Below are 12,863 nucleotides of genomic sequence, written 5' to 3'. Positions count from 1 at the left end.
CCAGTACCCGTTTTCTTATATTTGACATACTTACAGAGCTCAAGAAAACCACGACGGCAACATTAACAACGACAACGCCACCAAACAAAAGGTTTGAGGAGTAAAACAATGACTCCGCGTTTTATATCTTTGTGCATTTCTTTGCCCTTCCCTGCACAACAACAACGTGAAATGACTAAGTTCGGCATATTTTGGAGAACGCTGGCGTTAAATACTTAGCTTGAGCAAGTTCTTAGACCAATAGGCGCACTGAACAGATGTAGACAATTGCGAAATTCGAAGGCAACATATAAATTCATTTTTTTTCTAGGCGTTGTCCTCTGGGTCGTCGTCCCCATTGCTTAAGCCCTCTAATATTTTGATGAAAAGAGGAAGACAAGAGAGTTGAAAATATGACGCATAGCGAAGTACTTCAAGGTGTTTGAAGTAATATTTGTAAGTATAAATGACGTTATGATTTCAAGGCGTGTTATAATGTAACGAAACTCAAAGGAGGGAGCGCCAACCCACCCGTGCCTTGTACAGTAGACCTTTTTAGCTTGGGCAGTTTGTTTTCCCATTAAAGACCACGCGATATTCTTATGAGAATTGTTCTTTTATCCATCTTAAAATTATTCATTCATACACCTGCGACTAAATTTGAAAGCGAGAATTCTCAAGAGTATCATCACATGGTCTGAAATGGGACGACAAATCGCCCAAGCTAAAAAGCTCTATTGAGGCCGACGTGCCTTTGTATTTACATTGCAAGAATAATGTTCAAGTTGTAATTAACTACGATCTTGCAAGGGATGGCGGTCCAGCAGACAGAGATAGTACCGCAAAGATAGACAGCAACACAAAGAAGATATTTGTTCATTGCGCTCTTCAGTGACTCCTGCTCAGTGATCAGATCTGAATCATCAGGTGTATTACACGGATATCTCGTGCTGTGGGCTGATTAATGATTAAAAACAGCATACATTGTTACAATTACTAATGTTGACTGCTGTAGAACAACAGCAAAAAAAATTACAAACAGCTAAGCAACTGAAATCCTATTGTACTTTACGCCAATGTTTAATAAAACTAATTCGAAGCGAAATTGTTGACAAATAGTTTGAAAAACACCTTATAAAGTACCTCCAGCTTCACTTTGCGGTTTGTAAGCCCGACGTGTTAAGAAAATGAAAGTGTTTAGGTGATTTTTAGCTGTTGTTTTTTCCTCACTTTATCTGCTTATTATCAAAACCATCCTCTGTAGTGAAAAGTGACGACGTCACAAGTGGTTCAAACAAAATAATCCCTCAGGGCACTAGCCTGCGTACAGTCTGTTTTTCTCCCGAAATCAGGGAGGGAGTATGGGGCGAGTTACATGTATTGACCAATCAGCTACTTCGTTGCTTGGCGGATGGAGGTTTAAAAATTTCAAGAGTCTTTTTGCCCGTTCCGCAATTTTTGCGTTTGTGTTTACGGAACAAAACTATTTGGGCCCTAAAGGCTGGTTTTCACTAGCGACGGAGTCATAGTCGGAGTCGTAAACAGAAGCGCAGAGCGATACGATCTAGTGAAAATCAAACTGATGGAGTCGGAAGCAGAACACCACATCTGCTTATGACTCTGTCGCCTATGGTCCAATGAAAACTAGATTGTCGGAGTCGGAAGCAGAAGCGGAAGAATAAACCAATCACGATGTTCGTTTCCGGGCGTTGTGATTGGTTGGTTCTTCCGTTTCTGCTTCCAACTCCGACGATCTAGTTTTCACTGGACCATAAGCGACGGAGTCGTAAGCGGAATAGGAAGAAATGGAAACGTTCTGATTCTTCCGATTCCGTCTAGCTTATGACTCCGCTTATGACTCCGATTTTCGATTTTCACTAGGTTATAAGCGCTCTTACGACTCCGACGACGACTCGGACTCGGACTCCGTCGCTAGTGAAAACCAGCCTTATAATTAAGAAAAGCGACCGGCTGCAAGCTATCTATCAGGACGCCTAGTCAATGGAATAAACTGCTAGTTTTGGATAGCCGCCGAGGAACTCAAAGGACTTCAACTGTGGGCTCCTGATTTAATTAACATGTCATGGTTACCGAATGTTAAATGTGGAATGTGTCATATTACCTCTAGTCATGATATCACGACTAATCACGGGTAGGCGAGTTAAGTTTTGCTTGACTGGGAGGCGATCGGATTAAATTGTTTGGTGATGAACTCGTTTGGTGGGGAATAAAATTTATGTGATTTTCTGTAAACGTGTCCACCTCGCAAGAGAAAATATTCTCTCAAGTGGATGGTTGACTTTTCAAAGCTTTCCGACATGCGAATTAAGTACAAATGGCGTGTTGCAGTGACTTCAGGTAACTGAGAAACTGAGCGGTCCATCCGAAGTTGAAACTCTTCTGCAACCTTTCTATTCCATCGAAATCAGCAAAGATTCCCTGGATTGATGAACGCATCCGTACTCTTCATAAAGTGAATCGTTATACATAAAGGGAGGATGTTAGATGCCCCACCAACCTTTCAGTTAATAAGAACATTGGGCTAAGAACATACCGGCACAAGCTGAGAATTAACTAAGAACACTTTCCCCCTCGCTTTTGAAGCAGGATCTTAATATAGTGCTCCATTATTTCTCCCTAAAAATAAAACACAATGTAGCATTTGAAATATCACAGTCCCAGAAATTCCGGTGTTGTATCGAAATTCACTCCAGTAAAAAGCTACGTCGAAACACAATTTCACGATTTGACTTATCTATTTATTTGTGGAAGTAGATTAAATGAATGACTTCTTTTAAGTTCGATTTGTTGATAGGTCATTTTATGCAGCCTTGTGTGTATGCTGCTGTGAAGAGCTGAAAAGGCTCTGAGAAAGAAATTAATTTCCTTCTTCGCATGGCGTTCGCGGGAACCTGCACCTAGTTTAATTAATATTGCAAAATTATGTTCATATATTTTCTTACTTAACTGGAGTCTTCTCGTTAGATCTTTCACTTTGAAGTCCGGCACTCTTCCCTGATAACCTAAGCCTTCGTTATTAGTGCCTGTGGAATACTGATGGTGGCTTGCGTGCTCAGTCCATTAAGATGTACTAATTATGAAACAAGGGTACGAAACTGATAGCTTACAACCCTGGGGTACTTCCCATAATGGCCTATACGCGAAGTCTTCGCCCGAAACGGGTACCTTTTTCAGGTTTTAGGTATATAAAATAAAACCGTAGGAATTTTACAAGCTGAGCTATATGAAAGGTTAGGGAAATCTGTTATTTCTTTAAAAGGGCCTTTAATTAAATATTTTGAACAGGCGCACCTTTTGGCAGTATCATTTAATTTATTATGCACTGCATGAAGATGAAAAGGTTTCCTCAGTTTTTTAACGAGTACGGCTTAATACGGGCCGATTATGAAAACACGTGAAAGGGGTGCCTTTTTTCAATTAAAGGTATACAAAAGGAGTACTTCTTCCGTCAAAATGTTATACAGAAGGGTAAGCGGTTGGACCTCTGGGCAGACACTCCCCGTATAAACCTTTGTAGAGTACACCCTCCCCCCCCGGCTTAAAACTTCGAAAGGTCCAATGCTACAAGTACCTCGCCTTACCAGCGTCTTAATTTACATTTAACAAGGTAGGCGTCTTAATTGATCTTATTGTTTACTTAAAATATATAACGCCGAGCTTGAAATTAGGAATGGGACTAACCAGAGAGAGTGTACAGAGATAAACAGCGCCAATCTGGCAGTTTTAAACAAAAGACGATAAAGTTCACTAAGTGGTGAGGACAAAGCAGATTTTTAAGTTGTTGCCTGACATATAACCTTAAACCCCGGGGGGGGGGGGCACTGCCATATATGGGCTATATAGGTATGTGCCGCTGTGAAGGGTATGGTTTTCAAGCAGTTTACTCTAGGATAGGGTATATAAATCAGAGTGTTTGGGTCTAGAATAGGGTATCATTTTTCACAAAACTGGCTGGTTGGTTTAAGATTTTATCTAGACTAAGGAAACCAGGAATTGCCACTCAAAAATATAAAAAAAATCAAATCGGCAAGTTTAAATTTACGCAAATCAGCCTCAACAGTGTCGATAGATTGGGGGATTTGGGGAGTTTACTCTAGTATAGGGTAGCAAAATTCAGCTGAACTAGCTCTGGTATAGGCTAAGGGTTCCAGGGTCCCAGCGGCACATCCCCACTCAGAAATTCCCAAAGTACTACCCCCGGGCCTTAAACTTGATAATATTATGAACGACACTTCCGTCAGTAAAAAGAGGCAAAAACGTGGCAATTTAAACTGACCTCTTAGTACAAAAAAACACTAAATTTCATGTCAGATAAAAGCGAAGACTTTCAGAAAGGCACCGTCTCCTCCACACGCGTGGTGTTAAGTTGCTACGTGGAATCGTTGGCAGCTCTGTTACCTACAGTACAGCCCAAAAATAATGCACGCGCAAGAACTTCTTTCTACGTCCGCAAGCCGGCAACGTCCTGCGGCTTCTTGCGGGTCACTACGGCTTGGTCATTCCAAAGCGTTTACTTACAAATATGGCTAAATTAGAGTCTTTTACCAGAGTCTTACAAGTCGATGGGGAAGACTTTCAGTTGTTACCGAGGCCATGCACTTAGTTTCCTAACTTTCTGGATGGCACTCGAGTTCTAAAAGGACAGAACATGACCATTTACAATCAAGAAATAAATTCAAAAGGAAAAAAGCTTACGGTCAAATAAAAGTGACATTTTAGGCTAGCACTTTTCTCCTAATAGATGCATAGTTGAATCGAACTATTTGTCCTTCGACATTATCTGTTCCTCAAAGCTCACAGTTTTCCTCGAGCTACGCTCTCGGAAAACTGTTTGCTTCTCGGAACAGATGTGCCGCGGACCATGAAATATCCGAACATATTTTCGCACCAAATGGAGACTATTGTTTATTTAGGCAACAATAAGTGATCCCTATTAGATATCTGAGGCTGAAATTACCACTTTCCATAAATGAAAATACATATTTAAAACGACTTTTTACGGAAACCGGCGAGAATTTCATTAAGGAAAAGAGCAACTTTTTAAAAAATCCAAATTTAATTTCTACCAAGGAACTTGAATGCACCTATTTAAAGAAATAGAAAAGGCAGCCAATTGAACGTGACTTTCCGTGCTTCAAGGCATCACAATTATGTTTTGATAAATATCAAGACCGGCGGCTGAAAAATTGACAGTAGTAGTTTACTTAGTTGTTTCAGCTCAAGGAAAACAGCACATGCGTAATTGTATTGTTAATGTTTACAAGTTTGAATTATACTTCTAATGTGTAAGCGCGCGAAGTCTAAAAATAGAATGCAAATTATTGGAACCCCACGAGAGTCAGACAACATGGGCGTTTTCTGAGAGAAACAGGAGGAAAATGAACGCCAAATTTCCGTTTTAAAAATTGTTTTAGGAACCCTTGCTTACGCGCTTGAAAAAGCTTTAAATCTTCCACCATTCCGTTGTCTGAGTTTGTCTGAGTTATGACGTCACTCGCGCGCTTCGCTGCAATAATAAAGATATTTTAACAGGGAGCCCACATATGTGGTTACGTTTCCAGAAGGGCCGTGCATACCTAAAAAGCTAAACGTTAAAAGTCCAACTATTCTGCAGTTACAAATTTAACGTTAAGAATGTATAAATTTTAAAATAAAATTATAAAAATACTCATAAGGTGTCCTTTGAAATGTTGGAACTGTTTTAAAGATTGGGTTAATTAAGACTTAAAGTAGAGTGTACATTTTCATGTATGAATTTCTGAAAATTTATTTGATTTATGCCACACGAATAAGTTCTCGTGTATATCATATATGTTAAGGAAGGTGCCTACTAATTGTAAAGGCTTTTGTGCCAGGTTAGGACCACGCGGAAAAAGCAGATCTTTGCAAAGGTTATTGGAATCAACAAAGAAAAATGGGGGTAGCCACGTATTTTTTCGAGATAATTAGCCTTGAATCTCAACAAAAATGCTGACATCAGCATTTTCCTGAAAAAAGAAGGAAATGATATTTCTTCACAGATTTCCATAGAATTCGCCTTTACATACAGAAACGCAAACACATTTAAAAAGATCTTTAAACTACATGGCAAATGGTAACAAAATGAAAACATTTTTGATGTTTTTAATAGCAAAATAGTTGCAAAAGCGCTTTTAGCGTATCTGACAGCCTTCCTCTGGTTCAGCTAAAATACAGTCTGAATACCTTTTGCTCACAACCAGAAACTAATCACGTGTTGAATAGACTTGCCACTTCCATTTCATACCGTAAAATGTAGGGGTAACCATGCGTTTTTTAAAGTTATTGATCTTTTTTGAAAACTTTTACGGTGCCCGTTACATTTTTTCCTGTCACCTCCCGAGTAAGTAAGACATTTGCGTATCTCGCACTTGTTTTGCGCGCGCACTACGCCATCTGCAGGTACATGTTCACAGTTGGATTTCAGTTTAGTTTTCGACAGATAACAGCTAGATTTTCAGCTGGAAGACGTAAACAGTTAGTGGTTAGCGATATGTTGCTATTCTGGTGTTCCTGGTTTAAGTACAGGTTCATTTAAACTTGATTTGGTCAAAGTAAGAAAATTTTGCTTTAATTTTAGTCGTGTACGTGATAGCCTAGTTGATTGCGTCAATGTCAGCCCCAGCGCGCGCACGGAGCTAAACTATTTCTTGCGTGTTCGCAGAATGTGTGCGCACTAACAAAAGTAGGGACCGTTATCTATGGATCTGGTACCCAGGCGTCAGAACACAAGAGAAGCGAGAAATGGGTTTGTCTCCTCTGACATGACTTCGAAAAGCGAAGTTATTTTGACATTATCGATTTGGCCACAAAAAATATTGTGAAATGCAGTGGGAATCCTTGCCAGCGGCTTGTTTCCCCTCAGCATTTCATCACATTCTCCCAGACTGTGCCACTCTTGTTTTCAAAACTCAATACATACAAGGAGACTGTTTTATATTTCTTAAAAATAACATACCGTAACCGCAAAAAAAAAAAAAGAAGAAAAAGAAAGAAAGAAAAAAAAGAAAAAAAAATCCAGTGACAATTGTAATGAGAGTTCAGAGGTAATACAAAACACACTTTCGTTCAACTATAGGTGTTTTAAGATCACTTGAAATCGTCAACAGTTTTATTCACATGAGAGCAATATAGTTTACTTTATTTACCTAGTAATGTATACCTGAACTGACATATAGATATATCCTTTATACAAAGTTTGGCCTGCGGGTCGGGAAAACGTGTTCAACGGTCTTCGACCTCTCACGTAACCGGAACCTGCAGTATGCGAAAGCGTAACATAATAGATTTATATTTTCACCAATGTCTGAAAACGTGCACGCTATTTACTATGTATACCTGTAAGCAATAAATACACTGAATAAATCAGGCCCTTCGCCGTAGGGCCCTACTTGTAGAATAAAAAATAAAATTCTTGAAATTTCAGAGCTGATTTCGCTCTACTCGTGATACACTCCAAACACAACACCCACAGCAAACAATGTCTCGTTCTTGAAACTCTCAGAGACAAATGTATCTCGTTCAGTGTCCCAAATGGAGCGGCTCGCTATTCTAACATCTTGTCCTCTTAGCTGTCCAATAGTCACAGAACAAACAAACTTCAATCGCGAATACCCCAACATCTTCAAATCGCTCATAATAGAGTTCGACATGCCCTTGGCCAATTCTCTACACAGCTTGGGATCGTATGTTTGTGATTCTAGCGACTGTAGATGTTGCTGGATGATGCTTCTAACTTCTGCGGCGCTAAATCGTTTGTCTGGCGTCATCTTGTAAGTATTTTCAGTGACGGCGGCCGCTCTGGGACGAGCGGAATGCGTCGATGAAGACGCTTGTTCAAGATTACCAACCGGGCACGAGAAGTAAGTCATGACAAAGTTCCCTTTATGCGGCGGAATTTTCGGCGCTGGGATGAACAAACTCGAGGCGCTAGAACTACTCCTGCAGCGGCGTTCTTCCATGATGTTATAACTCACAGCGTTAAGAGTTGAAAGGTGAATCGTTACCACAACAGACGGTCTAAAGAATTCCCCGTCAGGTTGATATGTAACACCCTTAGTGACCCTTAGTGACAAACAACCACAAACGGATGGAAATTTGATATCGCAAGCATAACGCCTGGCTCAGTGTAGAAGGGTATTCGATGGCGAACAAACTGTTGTTTACCGTCCCAAGTTCAAGTTTTGGCTCTTTTATCGTTGCTTTCGTTGTTATTACAAGAGTGCGAATTTCACTGGCTTTACGCTGGTAATCGAGCCTAGACGCGCGTAAAACAAACTAGAAAAAAAAGTACGTATGGACGGTTGTAAACAAAGAAAAATAGAAGTGGTTTCACACCCCGAGGGGGGGGGGGGTACTTTGGGAATTTCTGGGTAGGGATGTGCCGCTAGGACCCTGGAACCCTTAGCCTAAACCAGAGCTAGTTCAGCTGAATTTTGCTACCCTATACTAGAGTAAACTTCCCAAATCCCCCCATCTATTTGACACTGTGGAGACTTATTTGCGTAAATTTAAACTAACCGATTTGATCTTTTTAAATTTTTGAGTGGCAATTCCTGGTTTCCTTAGTCTAGATAAAATCTTCAACCAGCTGGTCGGTTTTGCAAAAAATGATACCCTATTCTAGACCCAAATACTCTGATTTATATACCCTATCCTAGAGTAAACTGCTTGTAAACCATACCGTTCACTGCAGCACATAGCTATATAGCCCTTATATGACAGTGCCCCCTCCCCCCCCGGGGTTTCACACAATCGTAGGGGTGCTCGATGCAAATACATGTAGAGCGAAATACACTGTAGTTTCCATCTCAATTTGTATGGACAGCTATAAATAACTAGCAAGAGTCTGAGAAACTTTGACCCACATTCAAGCCCTCCTTGAATTTTCTCCTCTACATTTTTTCGCAAAAGAGAAAATTTATCTTTGAAGACATATTGTTACAGTTATCAAAACTTAGGATATTTTTCAGGATAATTTTGTGTGCGTTTCACCTTTATAATGACACAACCAATGATGGGCGTTGCCAAATGCATGTGAAGGGTGTCTCGAAAACTCAGACCCTAAAAACACAGGTCCGAAAAATTGATTGCTTCAAGACGTCTTGTTCACTGTTTAGTTTTTAGCTTCTGAGGTACGAACTTTCAAGACACCCCAGATGTAAATTCACTTTTCGGACTTGCATGTACGGGGTTTCAAATTGACTTTGAGGCAAAACGTTGGTCAAGTTCCTGCCGATGACAAATAAAGAAATTTGTTTTAAGGCAAACGAGGAAGGTAACTTCTTCAATTGCTTCTACTGGATGCATTTCCCGGGGGGGGGGGACTCCCATATAAAAAGGACGGGGGGGTGCTTGTCATACCTTTTAGGGGTTAAAAAGTGGTTTTGGCACCTCTTTGGGTGTTCAGCCTCAAAAGGTCCACAGCGGCAGCTTTAGCGGTAACTTTCAGGATACTGAGCCGAAAAAAATATGACAGGAGATAATGTGTTGTTTTAAATTGTTACCTCTCAGGGGAGAAAACAATTTCAAGTCACGCCCACAAAACAGGATCTTGGTGCCTCTTAGGGGTTCTTTTCAAAATTGCCGACAAGCTCCCCCGTCCTTTTCATATGGGAGTACCCCCCTGGATGTATTTATACCACATGAAGTGGATGGAAAACTGATAAATATTGTATTTTATGTGTTCTTCTGTGACTGAGCATCAATAACTTCCATCATCCAGAGTGCTTCACTGTGAGGGTAATTACTGAGGTCAGCAATCTTGAGCACTTTGATGCAAGGACATTGTGTTTGATCTTGAGTACCAATTGACCTCAGTTGCCCAGCAACCATCATATACATCCCTATAATGACACAGAGATTAAAACAACCATAAAATCAGCAAAGGAATTAGCAGTACTTCACAAAAATTCTAATATGTAGCTTTAAAAGTTTAAAGATGGATTAAATAGACAAGAAACCTTTTGGCATTTATTTGATGTTCAAAAACATTCCCAGATCTGATTTTTGAAAGGAAACATGATAACACAGGAGCCATTCCTAATGGTGCTTGGAGCTTAATGGGCTACAGAAGGAAATTTTGCAGATTTTAGACCAGGGCACTAGGACTATCAGTGGAGTTCCTTGCCAACCAGTTTAAAACGATGGGCTAGAAAATGTTGAATGACAGCTGTCAAATATACTGAGTTACAACCAAGGTGAGAAGATGCAGTGGTGTGATGGGTAGTGCAGTGGACTCTGGATTAATTGGGCCAGGTTTGAGCCCTCGCCAGGGTCACTACATTGTGTTCTTGGGCAAGACACTTAACTCTCACACTGTCTCTCTCTACCCAGGTATGTAAATGGATACTAGCAAACTAAATTCTGGGGGTAGCCCTGCAATGGACTCACATCCCAACCAGGAGAGAGTAGGAATATTCCTGGTCACTTCAAGCCCTGGAAAATGGATATAAGCCCTGCAGAAGGGGGTACTCCCAGAAAAATCGGGGGAGAGGGGGGCATGTGGCTTGCTTTCCAAATCCTTACCCTAATTATGAACAAGATCTGCAATTTTCCCTACCCTATTTATGACCTGACCAAAATTCGATACCCTGTTTAAGACATGACCCTTAAATCAATACCCTGTACTCATGTTTCAGACCTGTCTCATAATTAGTTACCTAGTTCACACCGATGTTATAGGCATTGCAAAGGGGCTTTGTTGATGTCATGGTCTTATCAATAAAGATGAAAAAGTAGCTTAGACTTATAAAAACCATAGTTACCCATATTGCAAAAGTACAAAAGCCATACCCTTTTTGAGACCAAAATGGACAAAATGAATACCCTATTTCTGACCAAAATGCCTAAAAAACCATATCCTTTGGGGTCACACACACCTGTATAGCCCATATAAGGGAGTTACCCTGCTCTCCCCAGGATATGAGCACCAGTTTAACTTGGGCTTAATTGTGGTGTTAGTACATCCTCAGGCAATAAGTAGTATTTCCACTTCCTAGCAATGGATGGTTTACTTGTACATCACAGGCTAGCCCTGACATTTTGACAGGCAGTCTAGATAATTTTCGCAACCAATAATTACATTGAGCAATTGTGTAGGCAACCTAAGGGTATCTGTGATGACCACTTATTCATCCAAGAGTAGTTCTGCATACTCATAGGTGGAGAGAGAGGGCACTGCAAGATTATGCAACATACATGTAGTGATGCTGGCTAGAGATGAACCCAGAACCCTCAATTAAGCATCCATCCAACACCACCCACCAGGCTTTTAGCCAGGATTTGAAAAGTGGGCATCTAAAATGTGCTATAGGGCCTGCTCAAATGAACAATTTATAAGGTAACATATGGAAAACGAAACAATTTTCTTCAAAAAGTGGTCGTCTACAGGACAATTGGACAGGCATCTGGCTAAAAGCCTGCTACCCCCCCCCCCCTGGGGGGGGGCCACTCTCTCGTATGGGCTATATAGGTATGTGCAGCCCCAAAGGGTATGGTTTTTCAGCCATTTTGGTCATAAATAGGGTATCAATTTTAGCTGATTTTGGCCATTTTGGTCATAAATAGGGTATGATTTTTGCACCCTAAACTTGATATGGGTATGTTTTTAAGAAGAAGCCATGTTTTCATCATTATCCAACAGAAAATCAACAAGAGCCCTTCACAAATTATGTTTATGGTAATTTCACATTGGTCTAAACTAGGGAACTAATTATAATGCAGGTCTGAAACAGAGTTTTGATGTAAGGGTCAGGCCATAAAAAGGGTTTCGAATTTTTGGTCTGGTCATAAATAGGGTAGGGAATATCGGGGTTTTGGAAAGTGGGCCACACACCCCAACCCAATTTTTCTGGGATACTCCCTCTAACACTATAATTTAGTTACCTTTAATTTAGTCAGAATAATACACTGAAAGCTAGAAAAAATCTATAACAACAGTGAACCTTTTTGAATGAAGAGATCTTTCACAATCTTGGATATACCATTTGCTTCAATTATTCCTGTGCCGTCATCAAGAAAGAGGTCATCACCATCTGCTGAGACCAGAACTACTATACCTTGCACCCAGAGTTGACTAAAACAAACTTCGCAGTTGCCGTCACTGTACATCCATTGGTCTGTGGCCCCCTTGACATTTGACGTATGTTGTGGTAACTGACAGGCAAAGAATTTCTTTGCTGGAGCGTCAAGACTGAATGACTGTTTCTGTGACATTTAGCACTGCAAGACAGCAAACGATAGGTGGGTTTCCATACAAGCTGTACTGAAGTATAGTAGCTATCAGTTACCAGTTTCCTCATATGGTGCACTCATTTCCCAAGGGGAGCCTAAACGCATGTCAATCCTAAACCCCCAGGGGACAATGTTCCCACACAAAATTATCTATCCCCCGATCTGTCCCGGGTCTGAGGTGGAGGGTGGGGGAACAGCTGGCGGGCACCGGTGTCCACCGACTAGGCTTTTCATTTTAACCAATTTTAGCAGTTTTTTAGTCGAATATTTAGTTTTTGTTCTTTTCAATATATTCTGTACAGTCCTCAGTTAGTGATTTTGAACTGCTATTTTAGTATCGACACTCAAAAAAAGTACGGGGCAAGCTCATTCGATCGTTCATTAGCTAAAAGTTTCAGAAGTTTTCATTCCACTACAATTTAGAGTACACATTTCCCTCTATTACCATACCTAATATAGCCCTTAAAATCACTATCAGCAGCCGATCCGGTAAACAAGAACCTACCTACAAGCTATAATCTACATCCATTGTGAACAAGCTCGAAGTACGTAAAAATAAACACGCGCCTTCCCGCCATTTTGAATTGTTTGGTTGCCGCTGAGAGCCTGGG

The 12,863-nt window shown here is 40.6% G+C and overlaps 2 protein-coding genes across 2 annotated transcripts; both read right to left on the bottom strand.

The window, feature by feature from the left end:
• Window positions 1-7,107: 7,107 nt before the first annotated feature.
• Window positions 7,108-8,060, bottom strand: LOC110062102 (dynein light chain Tctex-type 5-B-like). Its single transcript, XM_020768961.2, has one exon. It carries the CDS (start codon window positions 7,977-7,979, stop codon window positions 7,458-7,460), a length of 522 nt encoding a protein of 173 aa, XP_020624620.1. The 5' UTR covers window positions 7,980-8,060; the 3' UTR covers window positions 7,108-7,457.
• Window positions 8,061-8,810: 750 nt separating this feature from the next.
• LOC110062227 (recQ-mediated genome instability protein 2-like) lies at window positions 8,811-12,850 on the bottom strand. The gene is made up of 3 exons (XM_020769102.2): window positions 12,758-12,850; window positions 11,964-12,240; window positions 8,811-9,863 (listed from the first exon to the last, which is right to left on the bottom strand). The coding sequence occupies exons 2-3, from the start codon at window positions 12,232-12,234 to the stop codon at window positions 9,697-9,699; spliced, it is 438 nt and encodes a 145-aa protein (XP_020624761.1). The 5' UTR covers window positions 12,235-12,240; window positions 12,758-12,850; the 3' UTR covers window positions 8,811-9,696.
• Window positions 12,851-12,863: the final 13 nt, after the last annotated feature.

This window comes from Orbicella faveolata, unplaced genomic scaffold, assembly GCF_042242905.1.
Source record: "Orbicella faveolata isolate gen_17 unplaced genomic scaffold, um_ofav_v1 contig_14, whole genome shotgun sequence".
NCBI lineage: Eukaryota > Metazoa > Cnidaria > Anthozoa > Scleractinia > Merulinidae > Orbicella > Orbicella faveolata.
Note: the sequence above shows the minus strand (reverse complement) of the source record. Positions and strands in the feature narration are given on the sequence as shown.

Coding starts and splice junctions, on each gene's coding strand:
- LOC110062102 (XM_020768961.2), bottom strand. CDS start 7,979: ATGGAAGAACGCCGCTGCAGGAGTAGTTCTAGCGCCTCGAGTTTGTTC.
- LOC110062227 (XM_020769102.2), bottom strand. CDS start 12,234: ATGTCACAGAAACAGTCATTCAGTCTTGACGCTCCAGCAAAGAAATTC. Junction 9,864..11,963: donor AGATCTCTTCATTCAAAAAG/GTTCACTGTTGT, acceptor GTGTCATTATAG/GGATGTATATGATGGTTGCT.